Below are 26,594 nucleotides of genomic sequence, written 5' to 3'. Positions count from 1 at the left end.
TTATAATAAAACAGACAACAAGAAGTCACAAATAAATAGTAATAAATGCTCAATTACATTAAAAAATTGCCTTCTCTTTAAGGGTCAAATTCTGCCAGCAAATGTATGCGCGTGTCTTGACATGCATTGGAAGGAGAATTTGACCCTTTGCTCTTAGAAAATGATCACACACGTTCAAATGTTGGCTAAAACGTTAACTGTTGAGTGGTTCTTGGGCTGGTGGGTTTCAAAGTGCTTGCGTTTCTCTTGCCCTCGTGTGGAACCATAGCCCCAAATATGTCCTCATGGTATCGCTTTTGGCTCTGTAAGAAATCAGAGACAGAACAAAAACGATCAGTCTGGATTCCCATTATTTAACAAATTGGTGACTCATTTTTCAGTTCCTTTAGGTTTGTTCTACTGACTAGTGATAGTGACCTTTTGGTGGTAGGAATAAATCCTAAGGGCTCTAGGATAAGCTGAACTTTGTAGCTCTTGTCACATGGCACCATTCCAACAACACAAGGCAGCCAGCAGAGCAGGTCTAGTATCTATGTGCAGTGTTCCTTCCCTTCTCAAATTCACTGTCCGTCCTCTCTGGGCAAATAGAGCCTGAAAATGTTGAGGTTCAAGCAGGGCTGGTATAACTACTAGGCGAACTAGGCGGCTGCCTAGGGCACCAAGATTTGGGGGTGCCTAAAAGCAGTGCCCCCCAATTTTTTTTTTTACACTACAGTGGAGTCACATCTTACCTGGGGGTTAGGTTCTAACATCAGCGTGTAAGAGGAAAATAGTGTATAGTGAAAATTACCATAAAGTACAGCGTATACAGTATATACTATAACAGGGGTCCTCAACCTACAGCATGCATGCCAAAGGTGGCACGCGAGCTGATTTTTTTTTTTTTTTTTTTTTTTAAATGGCAGGCTGTGGGTCCCAGCCGCCACCTGCTGAGCCCACTGCTGGTCTAGGGTCCCAGCCGCCACCCTGCTCAGCCCGCTGCTGCTGAGTGAATGGACCCCTAGGCTGGTAGCGGGCTCAGTGGTGTCTGGGACCCACAGGCTGCCATAGGTTGAGGACCCCTGTTCTAGTATATACTGTGTACACTGTACTTTATGGTAATTTTCACTATACACGATTTTCCTCTTATGCGCTGACCTTAGATCCTAACCCCTGCGTAAGATGTGACTCCACTGTATTCATTTTTGAAAGTTTATAATAAGCGATGCTCTGGCGGAAGGGGATGAGGGGGGTGCAAGGTGGAAGTTTTGCCAATGGTGCAAAATATCCTTGCACCAGCCCTGGGTTCAGGTCATGCTGCAAAGCCTACCATAGCTATTCGTGGGCAAATCCTGCCCCTTTGAATGTCCAGGGTCAAAGTGGGGCAGGATATTGCAAATTGGTTTAGGGGGAGAATACTGTAATCAGTACATGCATTCTGAGCATTCACAACAGGTGCATTATATAAACTGAAATAAATCACCCGCCCTTGCACTCTAATTCAGAATGTCTGAAAAATGTACACAAATTTGTTTGCTATCATTGTTGCCCTGCCCACTGCATCACGATCACTACACTGAAGTCTGGTTTAACTCACGCAGGGCTATTTAGCTTGAACCCTGACTGCAGTGAGCAGGTGAGCATGCACATCTGGCTTCTACCCCTACCTTCAGCTGGAAGATGTAGGCTTCAGCCTGTTCCTCCGTCAGCTTCAGTTTCTTTGTGAACATCTCCTTCAAGGTCTGGGCAACGTCCCTGGCCATGCGCACATCCCCGCAGACGTACAAATGCCCTTCATCTTCATGTAAGACTTGGTGCACTTCTGCCTCCAGCTTGCTTTGAAGAATGTCTTGAACATAGACCTGCGGGGGGTGGTGGGGGGAGAGTCAAATAAGGTCCACTTAATGCTGTCTGAGATCATGGGTTATCTAGATTTGAAGCAGAATTACACAACCCCATAATTCCACATTAAAGCTCTGACTCCATCAGTCCAGTCAGACTATAATCTGCCCAAGAGCAGAGGGGGGAAATGGCTTTAAGCCACCTTTTATACTACCCTGATCTTGAGGCTGGGCCAGTCCCTTACATGAGTTAGAGCAGCCCGAAGGATCTGTATCCCCCTTTCTAGAGGGCAGAGGAATGAAGCTTACTTTAGCTTGGCCAGGTTGCCGGGAGTAGGCTGTGTAGACCTCTTTCAGCACTCCTTTTCTTTTCATTTCTTGAGTTTCTTCTCTGTAGAGATGATCCATGTCTGGCTGCCGGCAGCCAAACAACAATGTCATGCCGCTGCCTTTAATTCCTGAAACCAACATTAGAAAATTGTTTTAGTCTTTTAATGTTAGCTCAATTATCTGCAATTACGGTGGCAACAGAGAGCCCCGTTTTCTCAGCAGCTAGTCATGCAAGGACAGGAGGCTATTTTCCAACCTGTGTGTGTGTGTGTGTGTGTGTGAGAGCGCGAGCGACTGAGGTTCTGCTTTAAGTACACACAGCATAATTTAACTGCAAAATGTCATTGGCAGAAGCTCAACTCATCTTATATGAACAGGCAGGGACACTGCAAAATTCCAGTTGCTTGTTGAAGTGGATTGTAAGATCACAAAGAACCTTCTCTCTATGCTACGAGCCCCTGTGAAAGAGGCAGAGATGTTTGTGTTCTGCTACCTGCTAGTGCAACAGAAGGTATCAGGCATCCCAAATTGGGTGGGAAGGAGGCAGGGCTATTGAATTTTTTTTTTTTTTAAAAGGTGAAATTCTTCTCAAAGCTCTTCCTGAGTTGGTGGATGTCTGCAATGCTTCTTGCTCTGAGCTAGCACTTCCAGGCACACATTTTTACAGCATTTGTATGTTTTTTTTTCCTCTCTCTCTCTCTCATATATCATGCTCTTTCATGTCCACCCTCAGCGCCCCATGTTGCCGAGCTATGAGGATGAATTATGTGCTGCTTGTATGTCAAGTTAGTGAAAACAGCATCTTGCAATTGACGCTTCTGGATGAATGGCATCCCTGAGGGGACAGGGCTCCTCATGGGGGTATTTCCCACTGTACCTTTCTTTTCTAAGTCATAGAGGCGCTGCTGCCAGAAGCTTCTGAATGGAGCAATTCCTGTCCCCGGGCCGATCAGAATGCAGGGCTTGGCGGGGTCCTTCGGAAGCTGGAATCCACTAGCACTGTCAATAAAATGTGAGACTGGTTAGGAAAAACCTCATGTGGAATAAATCCATTCCTAGCAAGCTCCCTGAATAATGCTTACCAATTATCTATCACTAGTGGCCTGAATTTCCACTCTGTTACACTGAAAACAACAGTTACACCAGGGTAAAGCTGGTGTTTAGAAGGTGGAGAATCAGGCTTCTATTTTCAAGGCATGGTGAAAATGCTAATCCTGCCCATTCCCCTCTGATGTAGGGAAGTGTTATTACCCCTGTTTTGCGGAAGCACACACAGGGTCAAATCACAAAGTGTTGGGTTAGAGCTCAGAGTGTCTGGCTCCTAGTCCCTGATCAATCCATTAGACCATGTTGCCTTGCAATAAATATGGATATTATTATTGTTTATTAGAGATATTGTTCTATAATGGAGCTGAGCTAAGTGCTGATATTTTCCCACTGGCGTGCAATAGGAGATGTACACTCACCTGCGCACAAAGCATGGGACTGTCTCCCTGAGATCTATCGTATTCAGCCATGTGCTGCAAACACCGTGGTGCAAAGGACCTTGACCATCTAAGAGGAGGAAGGGAAAATGCATCTATGAATACTCCAAAAAATAATAATAAAACTACTTTTTTTTAGATGTTGAGCTGATATCAAAACAAAATTAGTGTGTAAATAAATTAGCGTCTACTAACTAAAACCCAAAGATTAGCTGCAGGATATTACCAGTCCAACAGTAGTGTTCCTGATTTAGACTGCAAATTTTCATTATCCATTTCTATTCTGCACGTATCAACTGATAGAGCAGTAGCATAAAATAAACTGTTAGCTAAAATGGTATGTTTTATGCCATATGGTGGACCCAGTTTACTTAATCATTGTGCCACCTAAATTGCATTGAACTAGAGAATAAATGCAAGTAACAATTACCCCTTGTCCTGTAGTTGACCACTGCAACTGTCAAATGGATCTCTCTGGGTGTCATGTCCCCTGAAGAGCTAATGGAATAGTACCGGGGTTTCAGCAAAGGCAGCTGAGTCAGTAAAAAAGACGTGGAGACTTGGGTGGAAGGAAACTCTTTCAGTACCTCCAAAATGGTGGGGCTGTTGAAAAACTTCCACTTGTTGTACTCCTCTGAACTCTGAAAGCCAAACACAGCCACAAATGTGAACAAGGAACTTTGAGTCTCATTGGGGTTAGGAGCAGGGAGACTGGAAAGGTCACTTGTGGAATAAGTTTCAGGCTTGTGGTAAGTTAAACTAATGATTGGTATCCTTCAGTTAAAAGGAGACTCCCTCAAACCTTAGTCTGCTTTAGAATGTGACTTAGACTGGTTTGAAAATGTTGAGATTTTTTTATTTAGCTTCTAGAATTAGAAGCTCTGAAATACCTCTCAGAGGTTGTTCTCCCAGACTGGCTGACTGGGCCTGGATATGGAAGTAGAAGAGGGAGCCTATTTTTTTTTTGTTTGCTTTTAGCCCTATCTTGCCAGACATCCACATAGGCATATGTGCTCTGATCCTAAAAGCTATTGAGCAGCTGTTGAACTCAACAGTTGACGCTCATCTGGACCTTGAACTTTCAGCTGGTTATTTCCACTTTGGAAAATCCAGAAATCCCTTCTCTTTGCTTTACCAAACTGTCTGCCAGTGCCCTTGGATAACACCTTCTACTTGGTGACTTCAAAATCCTCAACTGAATTAATTCTCACCCCCTCCCCCAATCACCCCAGGGACAAGGAAGTAGTATTATACCCTTTCAACAGAGGCTCAGACAAGCTACGTGACCTGCCCAGAATCACTCAGGAAATCTCCTATGGTGGGAAGTCTTTCATACACTATTTCCTGATTCCCACTCCTGGGCTTTAGCCACAAGACCATCTGTCCTATTATCAAGGATGGTCTTGGAATAATGCAGCTTACACAGTGAATGGAAAACAGCTATTCTTCCTTATTCCATGCATTTCTATAGCCTTCATCACAGCACTGGAGGGGCACTGACCCCTCAGTGCCGAAGTCAAGTCCTAACACTCACATGACATAAGACTTCCAGTCTGTGTTTGTCTCCTTCCTCTGTTGCCAGCTGGGAGAGTTTTTTAAGCAGATGTTGGGAGGGTGGTGTAGTGACATCCAGGAAATACGTCAGGGCTTGGGAAAGTGTGCAGGGCGGAATTTTCTTGTCACTGGTCCAATAGCCACCTGGAAATGTAAGGAACGCTTGAGAACACTTTTTCCAAGGAGTCTGTCAGCTGGAAGTGCTGTGCAGATCTCTGTAGTTGAAAGGAGACTGTCTGCAGTTAACCATGTAACACATCTAGAACACAGACCTCAGTTGAGAGGAGTGTCTACTAACAAAACAAACCTAGTGAAAGATAATATTGTAGGTGATCAACACCAAAAGCTATGCGATAGCAGTGCGAGGTTTTCCTAGAGGAATTTGCTCATTAAAGGCTGTAATGGAGCTAGGCTGATTTACACCAGCTGAGGATCTGGCCTTCTGTATATGATGACAGAACACGTCTTTTAAAACAAAGAGAACTGCTTAAACCACCATTTCTCTACAAAAAGGCTATCATTTAGCAAGCTTCTGCTACAAAGCAGGGAGAGACATGGAAACCTCTTTTAGGAGACTGATTATGTTATGTAGCAATGAACACCCTGTATCAATTAGCATAATTACAGTCACTAGCCAGGTTCTGATCTCAGTTACTGTGTCAATCTAGGATCACTCCATTAGCCCTTGTGATGTTACTGTGGATTTTCTTCAGTGCGACTGAAATCAGAACCTAGCATCAGAAGAATAACTAAAAAATTAGGAGTTTATAGAGTAAAACCTTTAGCAGCAACCACTTCGTGCCTAAGAACCGACTAGGAAGACAACAGAAGAACTCAATGAATACATATTTTGATTTAATGCATTTCAGTGAGCTTTTTTGCTTTAAAAGAAAACTCTTGTGGTGGATTATGGAAAATATCTATAAAACATCCATTGCCCTGTAGCTGCGGTACTGCCAACTTACCATCATTGCAGGTTTCCAGTCTGATGGTCTGATCAGTTGGTGGTGCATCCTTAATGTGCTCAATGATGCCACTGATTAATTCTTGCTGGTTGCCTGGGAAAATCCCGACATGTTCTCCAGGCAGATAGTGCACTTCCTGATTAGTCTCACAGGAAAGCTTAAGTAAGATGGTGACACGACTAAAATATAAGAAGACGAGATCAGATGAGTCACAGTTATGTTGACAGGATTTCCCTTTGACAGTGCAGAATTATACACCTTCAAAGTGGCAGTCGGCAAGGGTTAGTTTGTGTTAATTTATGGAGACTCCGTCAAACTACAGTCTGATTAAGCTAAGCATCTTAATCAAAATGAGTAAAGTCTTCAAGATCTGCTGATCAGCATCTATGAACCCAAATAGGTGAGCCACTGGAAAGGTCATGGTGCGCCAGTGAAGGCTGAGTGGTTTGCATCACTAAGCCAGACGGCTTCCTGTACGAAGACTGTATTTAGAATAAGGAAGAAAGGGGCTTATTTGAGGATACTGGGAAGTCTTTTATGGATTCTATTTCTAACACGGATATTGTTGTTGGAAATGCTTGTAACTCATCCTTTTGAGCTTGTTTGTGCATTGTTCTGGCTCAGTTTGCATTAAAGTAAAATTACAAACTAGTTATTTGAGTTATGTTTTTTCCATTCCTTTTTTCTCCAAGGAGACACATTTTTCTGAATTAACTAGCAATTCACATTAGATTTGGTGAATTAATCAGGGAGAAAGTTTCTGTCAGATTCCACGTTTTAATGTCAAAATGCTTTGTGGCGTTTGCCTGTTAGTAATGGTCTGAAATTCCAACCTCCTTCTCAAACACCTGCAAGGTCAGCAATGCTTGAATCTCAGGATTTATTTTAAACGTCTAGCAAAAGCAAATATTAAAATACCTAAAAGATCTAGGTGCCGTACCTGGATTTTAAACTTTGCAGATTATGTCTGAACTTGAGCTTCATGGGAATCACATCTTTTGCATGTATGTTTCCAAGTGCTGTGGGGGGAGGGGAGAGGTCACGGTTAATCCAAGTTTTATTGATTCAATTTATTTTAGATGTCATCATGTAATTGTAGAAAAGACCTGAGCTGCTTTTCACCCAGGGCACCTCCAGCTTTGAGTAGTTAATTGCCCTACGATGAAGACAAATGCTATGGAGATGAGCAAGTATGAGACCCTATATAAACAAACGTATTTAGAGAACACACTGCCCCACTGTTTGTGCTCCTTCTATGACAGAAAATAGATCATTCAATCCTTGGCCTTTCTTCTGAGGCTGACAACTTGGCTGCCAGTTGTGGTGTTTTTTGCAATGTCTTACAGAACTTAAAATAAGAGAGACCATGCATTAGTCCATCTAAATCAGGGCCTTGTTGCTTTTACCAACTTGGTAGAACATCAAAGCTATCATCCTGCATTGTCAGAGCTGATCTCATTCCTAAATCCTCCTTAACCTGGGCAGAAGAGATGCAGAATAGGCACAGAGAGAGAGAGAGAGGGTACCTTTACTCAAGTCCAAAGGCTGGGAGTCATATGCTATCCTGTAATTCTTGGGATTCCAGGTTTCATTTGAGGTGTAAACTTTGGGTAACTGAATAGTATTTTTTCCACGGATGTCAAAAGTCTCACAGGCAGTCTAAAAAAAAAATTAATCTGAAGGTTATTCATGTTAACTTGCCATTTTTTAATGTTCACTGATAACATTGTGCAGCTTCTATCTCAAACCATACAAATTAATAATAGTCACAGTAATTATATCAAGTCGAGTACAAGGACCAGATTTTGATTTCACTTATTCCTAACGTGAATAGATTTCTTTGCTGACATAAATGGGGTTACTGCCAATCTGCACTAGTCTAACTGAGATAGGATCTGGTTGGAAAAAACAGTAAGGGCTGATTTCTGCCCCCCTATGTATCCTACTTCACAAGTAGTCCCATTGAAATGAACTATACGCAAGGTGGCAGAACTGGGCTCTTGGAAATAAGACAGTGTCCTAAATCACTCCTGAACTTTAGGGAGTTCAAAATCCAAACCTAGATGTAGATCCTCATTCTTGCAAATAGTTCCTGTCACTATAATGAACAGAACCAAAACCCTGGATCCAAAGCAACATCCCCAACATGTTGTGGCATTGAAACCTAGATCTGAAATGTGCAGTCGGGTCCCATCATTAGTGGTAACTGTGCATTGTAGCTTTTTTTCCACAAGTTTCTTTACAGGGACAATTTTAGCTAGTGAAGAACCAGGAAAAAAATAGATGCAGTAGGTCTCGGGACAGCTGTTCTATAGTCTAGTTACCTTGAATGCATTCACTGCCCAGGTGCGAAAGGCTTCTTCCTGTCCATTGAGTTCGTCCCCTTCACCTGTTTGGGTGAGCGGCACGGCGCCTAACTGTGCAAGTTTTTGGTCAATGGCATGAGCGAAGGCACAAAACTCTGGATACATGGTTGATCCCAGGCCAAATACAGCATATCTGCACAAAGAGACATCAATGAGTCTTGGGAGGATCGAGTTAGTGCTCCTCATTGAGCAGCATGATCCATTAAAGGCAATAGATATGATCAGATGCAAATTAGAGGATATATTACCTGAATTTTTTGTTCAGCTTTTTCAAAGTGAACAAGGCATTCTTCAGTTTCTGTATAAAATAAATAAAATGTTTCATGTTGCACAAATACTTTTATTTTACATTATCTAAAGGGTCAGGCCAGATTCAAAGATTTCCCCATTGGGTTTAATGGGCTTCAGATCAGGCTCTAACACCGATTTCTCAGTTAAATGTTACCTTTCCGTTGCCTGGAGAGTCACCATTTCCAAAAGTGCTGGTCACCACTAGAAGGAGGGTTTCTTTTTCCAGGTCACTGAGCTTGTATTCATCCATGCAGAGGACCTGGAAGAGACCAAGTTTAAGATATTGTTATGGGGCATAAATGAGGACTGGCTTTAGAGAGCTACAGTATTTTCAGGTCACTGCTGACCCAGCCTGGGTGGTGGTGTAAGCTAGCCCACAGGGCAGTGGCCATAAGTTCTGTTAGTTGCTCTGCCACCATGTGACTTTGTCAAGTCACTTTGCCTCTGTTTCCCTTCCCCACCTCGTCTGTCTTTTTCTATTTAGACTGTGAGGCCTAGATCCTCAGCAGTCTTTAGGCACCTACCTCCCATTGAAATCCATGGATGTTAGGTACCTTTTGAGATCTAGGCCTGAGTTCTCAGGGAAGGGACTCTGTGTTTGTACATGTTTAGCATCTATCAGTATGGGGCCCCCCTTTTCAGCTGTGGCCTCTGAGCCGTACATATCGTAATAAATCCTCACTGTGGTCCTCAGATCCATCTGCAATTACTGCTATTTTTTTCCCCCCCACAGCAGCAATGACCTGGTTGAAGGAGAAGTGTGAAGCTTCACTAAGTTAGCATAGAGCCCCCTGACGCAGGTAGGAACGGATGAAACAAACATCATACTCTACTGCGAGGATTTGTCATTGATCCAAATTGCATGACTTCATGTGTTAGATAGGAATTTGTGCTGCAGTTGTAGTATCAGGATATTTAACTGAGTGATGCCATTAAATGAGTGTCAGAGGATGGATAATAGTGGTTCTTATTGAAACAATAGTCTGTGATTAACAAAGAATGAGTTGGAAGGTACACCGAAAATACAGATTCTGGCCTTGGGCATCTAAAATCTCCATCTTGCGACATCTTGTAGACGCTGGTAGTGCTGCGTTTTTTAACTCTTGTTCTCTAGTGGGTAACGATTTCTCTCCACACTGCATAGACGTGCAAGGGAGGTTTCAGGTTGAGGGAATAGAGTCTTACCTTGGTGTTGAAGGCGCAGTTGAACAAGCCGCACAGGTTGTTGGCCAGCGTTTCAGATTTCCCAGTCTCCGTTGCATAGATCACGGTTGCCCTGGTCCTGGCTGCTGTCGTTTTCCGCATCAATGTAGATGCAAAGAACGCAGCCCTGGGAAAAGTCATATGCAGCTTGTCATTTATTCACTAAAACATTCTGACCCGATTTACAAAAATATGGGGAAAGGCTGACTTGGAGGATGGCCTGGGGCATTCCCTTGGGGGATTCTCCAGGGGAAATATTTGAGATTGGCCTAAACAAACATATCAGATGTGGACAGCATCATATTGTGGGTAATCTGGTCCAGATCCAAATGATTCAATTGGCCCTGATTGCTGTAATGACCCAAACAAAAAACCTGGAACTGGAGTGCTTCCACCCTAACTTTTGGATGGGATGGGATGCGATGCGATGGATCTTCATGGTTCAATCCCACGTATAATATTTAAGATTTTTATCAGAGAAACTTACTTCGCCAAAACTCTAAATTTGATCTCCCTTTTCTTTGGCCTGCGTTTCTCATCATGCCAGACGTGTGTTTTCCAAGCATCCACCTGGAAAGAGACATGATATAGGTCTAAGATCTTGAAAGAACACATATGCAATTTATCTTACACAGATCGAGTCACTCCTTGAAAAGATCAGATTACTTTGGGAATCTACATCAATGATCCATTCTGCAAACCCAAGCCTGCTCCCATCTACTTTAGAAAGGCAGGATCAGCCTCTCTGATGTGTCCATGACAGTTTGGGAGTATACCCCTAATGATCTATTCTTAACAGGAACTACTGGCCTCTCTTCCCTCCCTATCCCCCCAAAATATTAGAAACCCTCCAATGACGGTATGTAGCCATCAGCTAATTTTACTTCACGGGCACTCTGACTGGCAGTTAATGCAAATGAGTGTTTTTAGCTCTGGCAGCATATTACTTATTTAGTTATTTGCATTATTGTCATGTGTAGGAGCCCCAGTAATAGACCAGGTCCCCATTGAAGTGCCGTATGATCCCTGGATAGGATGGACCTTTTGTGTTTAAGTTGTCTGCTGAGATCGTTCTGTGGCCCTTACCTGGTAATAGTAGAAAGGTGAGAGGACGTAGTTCAGCATCTCCTGGTGAAACACGGGGGTGATGCTGCCTGATATCGGAGGCACGAGCCAGACCCAGTCAGCTGGGCACCCTCCTCGAAGGCGGTACTCGTTCTGCATGTACTTCATGAAAGACTCCGCTGCGGAGTGGTGATCCATGATGGTGACGTTCTGCTTCTAAAAGAGTTGTATAGAGAAGTCCATAAGCTGATTGTGCCCTGGGTCATGGATCTTCACAGATAGGTGCAGTAACTATCTAAGGGGTTTGTTGTGTCTATCCCAGTGGTTCCCAAGTGGGCTTTATGGAACCCCCTGCTTTTCTCCCTGCACTGGTTATATATAGAAGCCTTTTCCCTGGTGGAATATGTATGAAGGGGAACTTATGCCTTACTCAGAAGCATCCATTGCTAACAGTTATTAGAGACTGGCACTGCAGTAGACAGACCCTTGACTTGTTCTGCCGCAGCTTGCTTTATAGTCCTGAAGATCCGCATTTCCCCCCTGCGGTTTATTGCCCCAGCATCAGGCGAGCAACCAATGCCTCTGATTCATCTGCCCACCCTTCGATTTTGTTCTGGCGTTGGAAACAAAGTCGTTAAAGCCTTTTAGCACCTAACTAGGAAGTTAGATTGGGATGATTGAATTTTTTCCACCTCGTCCTGTTTTTAACTGGCAGCGAGGGGAAGAACAGCTACCCCATACACACTGCATTCATGAGATGAAAATAAAGGGCCTAGTATCAATCAGGAGCAATTACGCTGGAGTCCAATTGCTGTAAAACTGTTGCAAGGGAGAGGAGAATCAGGCCCAGGGTGTATCTGTCACTAACTTACTTGGAAACTATGAAGCACAGCAACATTAATTTCTATCACCGCTCGATCTTTCCATAACGAGGAAAGTTTGTTGGTTTCCAGACCCATCCTTCTCCCTACTTCCTACATGTGGAAAAAAAAAAATAGAGGAAAAAACAAATTTTAATACTCAGGACAAAGATCTTGGTCAAAATTTGGGGTGGGGAGAGTGTTCAGATATAGGGGAGGGGGTTTCCCATTGGGTTATATGGTATTAAAGGGAGCTGTTCTCTGTTATTATTTGTATAGTTGTTGCATCTTGAAGCTCCAGGCACGGACCAGGAACCCAATGTGCTAGGCAGAGCCATCCCTAGCTATTCTGAGGCCTTATGCAGCCCCCCCATGGGGGGGCAGGGCTGGCTTGGGGGGCAGAGGAGAACCACCCCCAGCACTCACCGGCAGCACAGCTGGGGCCGGGTCGCTCCACTTCCTGCTGCTAGTCAGCGCAGGCAGGTCTGGGGCAGGAAGAGGCAGGATGGAGTGAGGTTGGGGAAGGGGTTCAGGGCTGAGGCGGGAAGAGGCGGAGCAGGGGCTGGAGCAGCACACAGCCGCACAGGATTTCCTGGTGCCCTGTGCAGCTACCTACTTTACGTATGGGTAAGGACGGCTCTGGTGCTAGGTGCTGTACAAAGATGATCCCCCCTCCACCCCCCAAAGCTTACAATATTAAAAACCAGCCACCCCTTCACGTGGGATACTAATAACACGAGTGTAGTCCAGCAGAAGAAAAGAGTTTTTAATTTGTTTTTTGCCATTAATGACTATTCCTAATCAATTTGCATTTCTCTCGGCTCTGCGCTAGTTTTCCCACTATTGCTGCCGTCAGTGGAGCTGAACTAGCACCAGTGAGACCGTTAAGAAAGCGCTTGGTAGAGGCCAGGTCCAACCTGCACGGGGCTCAGTGTAAAACCTGGTGCTCTCCCTTGCCTCTTCTACATGAGAAGGTTTTTAATGCATCTGAAAATTACCTTCAGGATATTGTAGCGCTGTACGTCACAGAAGTCTCGCACGCCTATCTCAGTCCCCATGTACCAGCCGTTAAAAGGGCAAGCGGTAAATTCCAGGCCCCCCACTTCAAGCAGCATGTTGGCCACGGCAGGCAGTGCGTACCACTTCAAATCGAGTTCCTTAAACCATTCATACCTTTTTAAAGAAACATTTGGAACCGTTGGTTAAGAACCTTCCCCCATGTCTCCTTCTGAGCACAATCAATGCCAATCAAGGAAGAGATAAGAACAATCCTGTCTGTAACTCAGCAATGCAACATGAGCTTGCACATGTTCACCGCAAACTTTTTTCACTAGCCATGTGAAAATCAAGAATTCCATGCTGAGGAAAGTGGTGCATAACATCAAGGAATTTTTGATATCTTTGCAGTCTCGTCACAAAACAAACAAGACAAGAAAAATAGACAGAAACTGAATAAATTATTTGCTCATCTCTAATCACTGTAAACTATTTGGCAAATACTACAATAGATAACACAGAACAGGAATTGTACAAAGAGGGTAGATCAGGAAATGAAACATGCAATAACCAGCTCTTCAGCTGGCGTAAATCAGCATAATTCCACAGACGGCAACAGAGTAACATTGATTTATAACAACTGAGGATCTGGTCCTATATAATGGCTCCTCTCGTGAGTCGTCAGCAGTTTCAACCTTCAGTCCCAAAGCACAGACCTGTCCCACTAGATTTTAAGGCATAAGTCTATTAGCTGGTAGCTGTTGTAGACTGCTGTCCTCAATGAGCTGCTTGGGCCCTGATTCAGCAAAGCACTTAAACACATGCTTGAGCTGGAGGGACTTCAGTAGGACTGCTTGCATGTTTAATATTAAGGCCCCAATTCAGGCCAATCTTTAACTTCCATGTGCATAAGTCCCCTTCACTTGAGTTGGATGTGACTTTAATATATGGAGATATACCTATCTCACAGAGCTGGAAGGGACCCTGAAAAGTAATCGATTCCAGCCCCCTGCCTTCAGTAGCAGGACCAACTACTGATTTTGTCCTCGATTCCTAAGTGGCCCCCTCAAGGGTTGAACTCACAACCCTGGGTTTAGCAGACCAATGCTCAAACCACTGACCTATCCCTCCTCCAACATAAGCATATGCTTAAAGGCTGTCCCAACTAGCAGTGCTTTCCTAAATCAGGCTACAAATGCTTTGCTGAACAATGTTGGTCTTGCTTAAATGCTTGGGTGAATCAGGGGCTTGTTGAGGGCAAAAAGACCCACCCTCTACAAGTGTATTACAATAGCACTCACCTGTACACTTTTAAAAAGCAATGTACTTTTGACTGACTATGACTAAAACAGAGATGAGAACTCCCAAATACTTCCTGCAAAAATGCTATTTTCCTACATTTATTTCAATGTAATTTAGCTGCTGTAACATACATTTTTATCTCCTGGGTTAATTTAACATCATTTCACCTGAACAAAGAACTAATAAAGGAACCCGCCACAGATCACAAGCTAATAAACTGGGCCTAACAATACCGTAGTAGTCAAGGTATGGCGCAGATATGATTATCTAAATCCAGCATGCTTACTTTGGATGTTCCATTGACACTTCAAGGACAAGTTCTGGCGGCAGTTCAAATATTTCTGGGTCTTGGCCATTTGCTTGAAGAACCAGTGGAACGACATCAAAGCGGCCATATTTGGGCTTCCACCCAAGCTCGATGCACAACTGTAAGTGAAGAAAGTGGGTTTTGTTTTGGGGTTTTTTTCCCCATGGGTTTGAAGACAAAAGCATGTTAACTGTTTACATGCCGTCTAATGTTAAGACTACATTCCCCCATTCCAAGAAAGCCATGTTGTGTTCACGCAGGGCTCCATTCTATGCCCTGATCGAGGGGTAGTACAAAAATTGCCTCACCCCAAAGGTAGACCTAGGAGGCAGCGTGCCTCAGAGACAACCCTCCCGTGCTCTGGGATGGAGGGACTAATTTGCTGCAGGACCCTAATAGCAATAAATTTCAGTCTCCCCTTAGGTAGGATGTGCTGGTTGGTACATTGGAGCTAAGGCTCCACCCATTCCTTTCGCCCATCCTCATTCCTCCCTCCTGCTCCAAAAAGGTACAGAACAAAAGGTGTCCACGAAGCACAATGAAAGTCTTCCATTGACTTAATGGGAGTTTGATCAGATCTGTGGAATATTTTTGACCAATAGAATATAGAAGGCCATGTAACAAAGTACCTACATTGATTAGACAGATGAATATTTAAAATCCAATAGATGAGCTAGATAAGAGGGACGGTGGTTTGGTGAGTTCTGTTTGAACACCTACCTGTGTAAACTCCACAGTAGCTGGGTCTCCCAAGATGGACCCATCTGGCATTTGGTACCCAGCATATCGGATGAGTTGGCTGTTCCACAGACGGAAATCGTGTTTCCCATCAGTCCTCTGAGGGAAGACCGTGATGGCCGATCTACCCAGAGAGATTAACTCCCATTAAAACACAGCAAGTCATATGCTTTTGGATTATTTTGTAAATTGTTCCTGCTACTAGCTAATTTACATTTTGTAAACAAATTAAAAACCCAACAAAAACCTCAAAAACCTTCCTTTTCCAGGGACTGCAACTTACAAACCTTCACGAAATGATGATACAGGATAAAGGAGGGAATTAAGGATGGAGATGGGACCAAAACTTCTGGACACTCCAGAGTTTGTGGAGGCAGGGGGAAGGAGAGTTCTGAATGTAAACCCAGATCTGGATCCAAAGCCTGGTGTTTGGAATACCAAAGCAGAGCACATACCTGATGTTTCCATTGTTTGTGGCGTATTCAAGATGACGACAGATATGTTCAAACATTTCCTTCGCTGTAGTACAGTTACGTGCATCAAACACCTATATATTCCCAGAAGAAATACATGGAAAAAATTGATTTCAGAATGATGATTTAGAATTATTTTTCTAATGAAATTCATCATCATAATTTAAGGTTAAGGTGCAATGGCTTAGACTAATATCTGGATACAGGATTTCACTTTTAGCTCATCTAAGAAGGGTTAATCTTAATCTTTGCTATATGGGCCCAATAAACATATTTGTGCTTTGCTGTAACGTACAGGAGATTTATTTCCTCCTGTTGCTTAGCAGATTTTTAATGTGTTTTGAACCATATAAAATTATTTGATTTGGCTCTGGAATGAGGAACCAGTTTGCATTGTCTGAAATACAGACCATATCCTCAGCTGGTGTAACTTGGCGTAGGTCTTTTGAAGTCAATGTCACTATGCTGCTTTACAGAAGCTGCTGATCTGCTTGCCCCTAGATTTCTATAATCAGTAAGTCACCTGTAAGTTGGACCATTGTATTCTCCCGATGCATCTCGGAGCATTTCTCCAGGCCTGTTTGGTTGCAAAAATGAGTTCATCTTTCGTCAGCTGGTAGGTTCCTGTCATTTCTATCTCTTCGGTTACCGATTGCATTCGCTGCTGATGTTCTTCTGGTTGTGGCCTGTAGAATAGGAAACAATCATCAGGAGAAGCAATGAGCTGTGCTTTAGGCAGAACTAATTTCGTTCACAAAGGTGATTGCAGAAATATTATGTTGTGGGTCAAGAGGGTGGATGGATGTAACCGAGGGCAACATTTAAGGTGTCTGATTATAGGGGACTCCTCCATTAAGCAGAGGATTTAGACAGATGGGGTTAGCTTTTGCCACAGAATAGAGAGAGAGTGCTTCATAGGATTCACTTAGGCACCTGTGCAAGTCGTCACTGGGCACATATGGAAGTTGCAAGAGAATATCTATAGTTCAACACCTGGAAATGAAATTGATCTACCCAAAATACACCATCAACGGTGAAAATATTTGCCACATCTCACAGACATCTGCGTCCTAGAGGAAACTGCTACCATGCGTCCCATCTCCCTTCTGCTGCATCTCACGCCTCTCCCCAACGTGCCATATTTCTCTGTTGTTACGATCGAATACTTAGTATTTTTAAGCAATGGAAAGAAATGGATTATCTAAGCGCAGGGCATGAGTGTGGGGGAGACAGGGCCGCTGCTATAACAACTGAGGTCAGATCATCCTAGTTCCTTTCGGCCTCCAAATCTCTGAGCTATCCTTGTTGAGTGTGAATGGCAGATTAACTAACTCAGGGGTAGGCAAGCTATGGCACGCATGGCACTCTCACTGCCCAGGGGACTCTGCATTTTAATTTAATTTTAAATGAAGCTTCTTAAACATTTTAAAAACCTTATTTACTTCATATACAACAATAGTTTAATTATATATATTATAGACTTTTAGAAAGAGACCTTCTAAATATATTAAAATGCATTACCAGCACGCGAAACCTTAAATTAGAGTGAATAAATGAAGATCCGGCACACCACTTCTGAAAGGTTGCCAACCCCTGCACTAACTTATTCAGGAGCAAACAGTACTGGAAAGGCTAAGCTGGAATGTTTTAACCTAGGTGCAGCTCAGTCCTCCGACCACTCAGCTCCCATCTCCATGACGCATAATACATCAACGTAAGCTGCCTCTTTCTGCCTAGCTTCCCACGTTAACTTGTTTAGGAAGATGTGGACTTTCCAGGTTTGTACGTTAAAATCCATGAAAGCACTGGAAATCCATGGGTGGGAAAAGGCCTGCTTTGCAGAAAGATGATGGAGGTGGCCTAATGGGTACCTGTCCTCTCTGAGTTCTATTATTTTAATACAAAAATATTTCTTTTGAGCAAAGTGTGTGTGTGAAAAAAAAAAAAAAAGCCACACCAGAGAGGAGGTGCTGGGTAGTTCTCTTGGCCAGAGAAGCTAGCCTCTCAAATCCTTTATGTTGATAACACAGAAAATGAAGACACAATATTGGGGAAATATTTATCGTGGCATAGACAAACTGGTTTGCTGGCTGATAAACAGGATGAAAATAGCCTGCACCGTCTGAGAGCACATGTAGAATTTCACCAGGATGAAAGATCAAGGGCACCGAGTGAGACAGTGTAAATCCGTGTGATCAAATAGCCAAGTAGTGAGGTCACCTCTGAGTGACTGCAGGGAGATTTTGCAAATTGAACGTTTCTGACCGTGAAAGCTGTTTTCACCTGAGATTGGGGTTTTCAGAAGGGCTCAGGTCTCAGAAATGAAGCCAGATTTTACCAGGAGCATTGAGCTGCTTTGAAAATCTGGACACTGAGCTCTTCTGAAAATGTGGCCTTAGTCCTCCTAGGACTGGATCACCCTCTCACGTGTTAGTGTGACTTCAGTGGTGTTACTTACACTGGTGTCATGAGAAAGGAATCAGAACCATAGGATTGACTTCAGTGTCTGGCAGTGGGTTCAACACTCCTTGATGTAAATGACACCAGGGGTAAATTTGGCCCATACTCATATGTGTTTGTGCTGCTGGTGTGGGAATTTGTCATCAGTAACAAATGTACATTTTACTACATTATTAGTTGATAAAGATTGTGATTCTGAAAACATTTATGTGTGCATGGAGCTTTACTCCCGTGAGTTATCCCCTTGATTTCAATGGGATTACCATGGGAGTTAAAGCAAGCATGTGCCTAAGTGTTTGCTGCATCTGGATCAAATACAAGACCAGACTCAAACTGAGTCAATGACCTGGCCAGGGGAGTGTGACTAAGAAGAAAGTAATTTACAAATTAACTAAGATGCAATGATGCCAGGAATTCCTGAAAGTGCTTGTTTCTAACCATGAGACTAAGCAATTGCAAGTTGTTTGGTGTTATGAGATTTCAAAATCCCTTGATTACTACAAGGAGTAGTTTATTATCATAACGTCACCATGAAAGCAGAACTTTAGACGTCATAAAATTGCTGCCTGGGCAGCGTAAAAAGGGGAAAGGAAGTGGCTATAAAATGATCTGCAAATCAGTCTCCTTTCATAACAGTGAATGTGCGGCAAATGTAAAATAAATAGTGTGTTAAATTCAAGAGCATCTGAATCGCCGAAGTAGCTAACTAGGAGACCTCAGGCATGATCCTGTAAAGTGCTGAGTAAGCCCTGGATGTGCTGAGCAGCTTTAATTCCCATTGGCTTCAGGAGTTGCTCAGGATCTCGTAGGATCAAACTTTTATTTACTAATCCCTAAGGCCTTGAAATGGTGGAACTTGAGATGGACTCAAATGTTCCAGCGTTTCCCACATGTTCACCCAAAGCAGTAAAATCACCTCCCTTCACCATCTGGAGAACTATAGAATACAGCATCTGTTATGATGCTAGGAAATTCACCTGAGCGTGCTCGGTAAGCCTGATGGGGAGAGAATGAGAGTATTCTGCCACACTGGATGGCAGCATGTTGCCGAGAAGACCAGCAACTTTATAAGGGCTGGTCTACATTGGGAGTGGGGGTGGGGAGGAGAGAGAGAGGAGAGACCCCCAAGGGTAAAGTGTTTGGAAGTCTTCTGGATGAAAGTGCCACATATGTGTAAGGCATTACTAGTTATTGATAGGGATAACTCTCCAAATCTGATATAGACCAATTTAAATCAGGAGTAACTTCATTGACTTTATTGGAGTTTTACTTGTGTAAATGAGACCAGAAGTAGATCTTATCTGTTTTGTTAGTTTGTTTTTTATTTGGGCATCTCTATAAGATCATTGCTGTCTGTCATTTCCATTACAAATCCTTATTTTTTGTAATGAGTGGAGAATTTTACTTTGCATAACAAAGTTGTTTTACTTCTGTTTAATCATTAACAATTTCATATTTGTATGAACCTAGGAATCATTGATTTAACAATAAATACATTTGATTTGCTCCTTTTATTTAGGTTTTTTAAGACAATATTAATTGACTTACCATAGTCCTTATGGATTCTTGAAATATGCACACCCAAGGAAAGATTTCTATCCTATTTACACTGATGCCCTTATTGTTGTTTTTATTGATATTCTATGAGCACCTCCATTGTGCTAGACACTGTCAACGCACAGGAAGACATAGTACTTATCCTGAAGAGCTTAGTCTATGAAGACAATTGACGTACTAAGAGCTGGAGAGAGGATTACAATCGAATTATATACATTTTTTTATAATAATTAAAAATATACACCTCAAGTATACCTGATTATCCCTCAGCCTAGCCATTACTGGTTAGCCAGTTTTTGTAGAGTCACAGGAGAAATGGTTCTTGAAGAGAAGATGGAGGGGTTACAGAGAAATTCAGGAAGGTCATTTAATTTGTAGTGGATACTGTTACTCTGGGCTTATACCTGTGTAACTGTCTTATCTGTCTGCTTTAGGGATTTGTACTGCTGCCCATCACCGCAGTATCTGAGCACCTTCCAGGGAAATTTGATCACTAGTAGTGAAGTCCCTAGTGGACTGCATAGAATCTCTGGCTCTTTTCCCTTGTAACTGACATCAGAATCTGGGCTGTTGTTCACAAAAGGAATGAATTGTGCTTTATGGGATGGAATACACTAACAAAATTTCATTTGGAGGAGGAGAGCCTCTTAATTTTCTCTGTTTTTCACAGATGACTACATACAGTATTGAATTGAGAAGCATCATATTTTGCCTTTTTATTTTTGCTAAATTTTAGATTATGAATGTGTCATGGCTCATAGATAAATCCTATATAATCCATGATGACTTAGAATTTAAATAGTGCTGTACCAGAGTTTCAGTTTCTTACTCGGTTTTGACTAAGGATTTTATAACATGTCTAAGTTTAAATCAAACTGTTCTATTCTCAAGGGGAAAACTGAAACTCACTCTTAGCTTTAGCTCAGGAATGCTAGCAATGATGGTATTTGGAATGGCTATACATAAATAATGTTTTCTATCATTGCAATATGTAGTCTAATTGATAAATTGCTAGATGATGCACATCTTTATGTAATTTATTTTAAAGATTGGTTCTAATAGGGGAAGGTATATTTAGGAAACAAAGGCTATACATGCACTATAAACCCCTCACCTAAATATGTTGGCAGTTTGGCTACCAGAGTAAGTCAATGAGTTGAAATTAAAACATTAAATGCCATGATATATTGTATATAGCTAAAAGACCTGTGTATTTAAAGATTGCTAAACTAGTATTAAGTCTTTCAGAGCTGTAAATTCTGGGAAAATTTGTTTCTCCAAATATAGAAAACAGAGAAATCCAAGTCTCAGAGGAAACATTAATGCCCCACTTAAGCAGTGTTAGCCTTTCATAAGCAGCAAATCTCATTCCTCTCTGGGGAGTCCCTCCTGGAACGTAAGATAACCTACACTTACCCTTGCTTTATTCAGAGTCCGTAAAACTCTACAGCTGCAGCTGACAGCAGAATATTTAAATGATATGAACAGTGTAAATGCCTCATGTTCATTTAAATAACTGAAAAATTCAATCACTTGAATGCCAATGATTATTCCTATTGGAATTTACATTTTTAAAAAGACGGCATCTGAATCCCTGTGAGAGCATTAAATTGCTATCTAATTAGCAGTTCTAAATTACATATATTTAAAAGATAATTAAAAGTTTGCAGGCTGTTCGAATAACTGGTTGTACATATAAATGAATCACTGGAAATTTGTTAGTAATATGCAAAGGTTTCTTTTATTCTTTGCTTTCAGCTTTGAAGTTAGGTAAAACGAAGCTTGTGGGTTTAAGTCTGGTAGTGTTAAGATAAAGGCAGATGTTTTTAATTATTTCAGCTGAAACCCAAAATAATTATAACCAGCTGTCAATTTTACATAATCCCAAATAAGGTCCTGAGAATACAGATAAAATTGTAAACCTAGGGGTTTTTTTTTCGGTGAAATGAATCAAATACATGTCACTTTACTAATCAACTGTGATCCAGCTAATATTATGACCAAAAACAATGTACTGTTCACCCAGTCTTGGTAGGCATGTGAGATAAAGCTGTGTTCTGTTTCTTTGGTTCCACCTTCCCCTGTACTATTTTCATATTTTCCATGTCATCTGTTTAGACATTTTCTGTATTGTTTGTAAAACACACACATATGTATGTCTTTGAGTTGGCAGAATCCTTGAACACAGGTATGGCATGAAAATGATTTTCTTGCATTACTTAGACAGAGGAATCTTACTGAATAGGGCACATCTATTTGCCCTTACTATTTTCTTGCTTGAAAAATGAAAGTTGTACATTTCCTGCTCTTCTCCCCCCTACCCCATTCTCTCCACACACGCACCATTTTAAGTAACATGGCTACCCTTGTCAGCTTTTGCAATATGGCTGGAAATGTTACAGTATGGCAGTTTCTCACTGCCAGCTGGCATGAATGATCAGTCAGAAATAACTGATCTTCATTGCCAACCATAACCTAAGAACTTCTGGATTAACATCCTAAATAATAGACTTTATGTGTGTGTCTTTCTTTTGAAAGTGAAGTTCTTTTTCACTTGTCAGAAAATAAAGAAGTCACATTCTCTTAATCTTAATCCTAGGAGTTTCCTTTATAATCACCTTTTATGACTGAACATCTCCAAGTGCTCTACAAATCCAGGGTCCAGCAGGGCTCAATAAAAGATATTTCAAAGTCACAAAATAAATGCAGGACACAAAGCACAAGTACTGCAAGAGACAAATCAGGATCATATAGCTAGGAGAAAATGCAAATAAAATAAATGGCTTAAAGGCCAGATAGCAGAGATTTAAATGGAGAAGGGATGCAGCGTCACACTCACATCCCTAGGCGGAGTGTTTCAGGGCAGTGCAGTGCATATTAACAGAATGCTCAGTCTAGGGTGACCAGATGTCCCGATTTTATAGGGACAGTTCTGATATTTGGGGCTTTTTCTTATATAGGCTCCCATTACCCCCCACCTTCTGTCCCGATTTTTNCACTAGGGCGGGGTATCGATCTAAGATATGCAACTTCTGCTACGTGAGGGATCGATGTGCGCAGCTTCCCCTGTCAACTCCACTACCACCATTCACGCTGGTGGAGTTCTAGAGTCGATGGGAGCGTTTTTGGGGATCCATATATTGCGTCTAAATGAGACGCGATATATCGATCCCTGAGAAATTGATCGCTACCCACCAATATGGCGGGTAGTCTAGATGTACCTTAAGAAGCCCTAAACCATGGGAAATGTTGACATAGCATGTACTGCCCTTGAGCAAAGGGTGCCAGAACACAGAGACAGTGCATTGAAAACAATACCAAAGTAAATGCCATATCCGCATTATAAGGCTGGTCTCAATGGGCGTTACTCCACTCTAGCGCTGTGTTACCTTTCCCTGGGAAGAAACCAGGCCTGGAGAGACTTGTTTATACATTGATGGTAACACTGTTTTTAAAGAATCTTATTTAAGCTGCATCCGCCTCAGGAGGGTTGAGACAGTTAAAACCAGATTGCACAACAAAGCACTCAAACTCCGTTCCTATATTCACTGAGGAGGGTGGGGACCTACTGGTAAAAATAGAACCTACTATGTCAGCGCATCATTTGTACAACTCACTCACTAACAGCACATAATTCTTGTCCCTTTTTTTCCTTGACTGGATGGTGTGTGGTAAGGGAGTTTGCAGCTCATGATGGAAGAATACTAAAGAGGCATTTACATCCCATAGATAGAGCAATTAATTCAAGAGTGAAGTTAAAATGGCCTTACTCTTTAAATGAATTGTAGTATTGATTGATAAATTCAATCGCCTGGGGTAAAATCTCTTCTGGTGGGACTGGGCTGTCTCTGGGGCCTTTCACCAAGCCTTTGGGGTTCATGAGGGCCCCCTGGCACGCCTTGGCCTTGCAGTTGAGAACCTGTAAAGACAGGGAAATGTTAAAAATGACAATGACACCCTGCCAGGGAAAGTTAATAATAATAGGAGATATATCAGTCTCCTAGAACTGGAAGGGACCTTGAAAGGTCATTGAGTCCAGCCCCCTGCCTTCACTAGCAGGACCAATTTTCGCCCCATATCCCTAAGTGGCCCCCTCAAGGTCTGAACTCTCAACCCTGAGTTTAGCAGACCAATGCTCAAACCACTGTGCTATCCCTCCCCCCATTAAAGTTTCATGGTCTTACCGCCTTTGCCGTCTGGTGCAACGTGTCATGAAAGCTGGTTCCATTTCCCCAGTTTTTAATTTTTAAATGCCTCGGACACCCAGATATTTGGTTCATGGGTCGGATGCCATTCTGCGGAGGTTTCTGAGCAAAGAGAAAGCGAAAATACAAATGATCTTTGAATTCATCATGTAACGTTAAAACATTGGACTAAATTTATCTCTGGTGTAAGTGCCAATCGATGGAGTTTCATGAGTGAAGACTTTGGCTCATTCCGATTGGTAAGCAGTTAATTAGGATTTAAGGGACTGATTGTGGAAACTTTATTCACCCAAGAGAGCACTTATGCATGTGAGTGTGAAATTACCCACATAGCTGGTCCTAAATGAACAAGGAGTCAGATTTTTCACATACTTCCAAGCTTGAGCAGTATTTTACTCTGCAAGTAGTCCCAGAGATTTCACTGGGATTTCTCACTGTGTGTTAATTGTGGTGGTCCAAGGGAAACGATCAACTGGATGGGCTTAGAAATAAGACCCGCTTGTAAATAAACGCTGGGATTTTCAAAAGAGACTAAGGGAGTTAGGCACTTAAATCCCACTGGAATAGGAGTTGGGCATCTAACTCCCTTAGGCACATTAAAGTTTTGGGTTGCACAAAATGAACAATTTGGTGACACTGACATGAATTTGCAGAATGTTTTGCTGTCACTGAATCTGTTCCCCCCGGGGGGTGGGAGGGAAGAAGAAAAAAAATTCAGCTGAAAAATTTCACTCAGCTGTCACTGCAACCCCTTAGCATCCAGTACCGAAGTTAGAAATAGATTGTCTCCTCTCACTGACCTCTCCTGCAGTTATGATACGCGGCATCTCATCCTGTTTGTTGTTCAGCTCATTTAGCTTAGTGGCTTCTTCTTTCGTGAAGCTTTGAAATGAATAAGCAGAATCTGATTTAGTACAAGAGGCTTTGTTTTTAACCCATTACCGTTTACTTGTGGGGTGAGTAGGGAGATGCCTAACACAGCGTCTGAAAAACAATACCAACTCGATAAACCATGTGTTCCCAACTCAAGGGAACTGGAAACAGGCAGGGGATTGTGGCCCCGTTTCCATATTGCTCAGCCCTAGAATATAAAAGGCTGAGAACCACTGCTATAAACTAAACAAAGGAAATGCATCAAGAAGCTACAACTATGAACTAGTCGTAGGAAACCGACAAAGACAAGGAAAATGTTGAGAAGATTTGTTTTCTTCGGGGAATAGCTGATTGAACCTTTCAAATAGCTCCAACCTCACGGCGCGTTAAGCATACGGCTTGCTTTCTTATGCAGGAAATGAAGGAAGTCCATGCAAAAGGCCTGGCTTTTGAACTCTTCTTTCTTTTTAATTTGGATGCAAGGTTTGAGAAGAGAGCTAGCCTGACAATCCTGGAGAAAGAGTCTGCTTTTGACTGACAGTGATGGCCTTTAGATAATGTCCGTCTAGGGCCAGATTGTGTCCTTTGCTCTGACTGGTGAGCGGTGACTCCAGTGGGAGTTAGGTTCAAAATTCTTTATTTCTGGTGTAAATACCTTTTGCTGATAATAGTGAAAAATGGGGAGCCAGGAAGGGGGGAAGACACCAAATTTTGGTGGAATGTAGGCACCAAAATGAATGAAATCCTTTGAAACGAAGGACATTGGAGAAGCGTGCAACCTTATTTTATACACAGCCTTTCATGCAAGCTGTATCCCAAATACTTTACAGAGCTAATTAGTAAAAATTACAAGGTTAATAAATAACTTTGCCAAAGTCCACAACACACACGAGTGGATCTCACCATCCATAGCTTGCACCATTATATACATCATAGAAAGCAGAGACAAATAAAAAAAGAAATATGATACTTTAAGGCAGGATGTTTTATGTCACAGTGATGTGAGTAGGTCTCATAAGGGAAAACTAAAATTTGAATCACCTGTGTCAATTGCAGCCAAGTGACCTGTAGGAAAAGCTATTCCTCAAACTTTCTCCTTTAAAATTATTGCTTTGGCAATTCTTTACTTGTAGCTCTGAAACGTCATGGTGCTTTCCTGCTTAAAGGAGGGAGAGTGTAGGAAAGCAGGAAGGGTGAAGTTGAGAGGAGATAAATCTTACCTGTGAACCTTCAGGACTGCTTTTTCCACATTATTGTTTATATCCTCTTTGGGGGATGCGTTCTGACCTCTTTGGGGCCTTAATAGGAACTGAAAAGGGCACAGCATTGTCGGTCTTTTAATTAGCCTGCTGTTTCCTAGTCTGAAATCCTGGTTTAGGTAATGAGGGGATTCTCCTAAGGAAGGAAATAAAAGGAGGTTATACATGGTGCTTAATTTGTAATCCAAGAGGAGCTGGGGGACAAGTAATTTTTTTTTTTTTTTAAACACATTCATAACTGATGCAGCAAGGCCAGAGGTACTGGGGCTATGAACTGCCAAGCCTAGAGATGCCAGGGCTCAGCCCTGGCAAAATCCTGGCACAAATTAAGCACTGGTTATAGTTATACAACCTCCCTCTTTGATAAGATGAGGGAACGCCACAGATTTATGGACCTGCTGTAATTAATATCCTATGATTGAAAGCTAAACTGCCTACTAAGGCCCTGACTCAGCAAACACCCTAGGACTCCCTAGTTCAGTGCTT

At 42.3% G+C, this 26,594-nt stretch overlaps 1 protein-coding gene across 1 annotated transcript; it reads right to left on the bottom strand.

Moving 5' to 3' along the window:
- NOS2 (nitric oxide synthase 2) lies at positions 1-23,666 on the bottom strand. Its single transcript, XM_032779298.2, has 23 exons — positions 23,542-23,666; positions 16,278-16,440; positions 15,737-15,828; positions 15,264-15,405; positions 14,523-14,662; positions 12,937-13,111; positions 11,951-12,052; positions 11,100-11,294; positions 10,501-10,583; positions 9,996-10,140; positions 8,965-9,069; positions 8,768-8,817; positions 8,478-8,652; positions 7,680-7,812; positions 7,094-7,172; positions 6,154-6,332; positions 5,163-5,332; positions 4,065-4,266; positions 3,617-3,704; positions 3,028-3,149; positions 2,130-2,278; positions 1,647-1,841; positions 1-302 (listed from the first exon to the last, which is right to left on the bottom strand). The coding sequence occupies exons 1-23, from the start codon at positions 23,649-23,651 to the stop codon at positions 186-188; spliced, it is 3,111 nt and encodes a 1,036-aa protein (XP_032635189.2). The 5' UTR covers positions 23,652-23,666; the 3' UTR covers positions 1-185.
- Between the last annotated feature and the right edge of the window lie 2,928 nt (positions 23,667-26,594).

This window comes from Chelonoidis abingdonii, chromosome 20, assembly GCF_003597395.2.
Source record: "Chelonoidis abingdonii isolate Lonesome George chromosome 20, CheloAbing_2.0, whole genome shotgun sequence".
Lineage (NCBI taxonomy): Eukaryota > Metazoa > Chordata > Testudines > Testudinidae > Chelonoidis > Chelonoidis abingdonii.
This window is presented reverse-complemented; position numbering and strand designations above follow the sequence as displayed.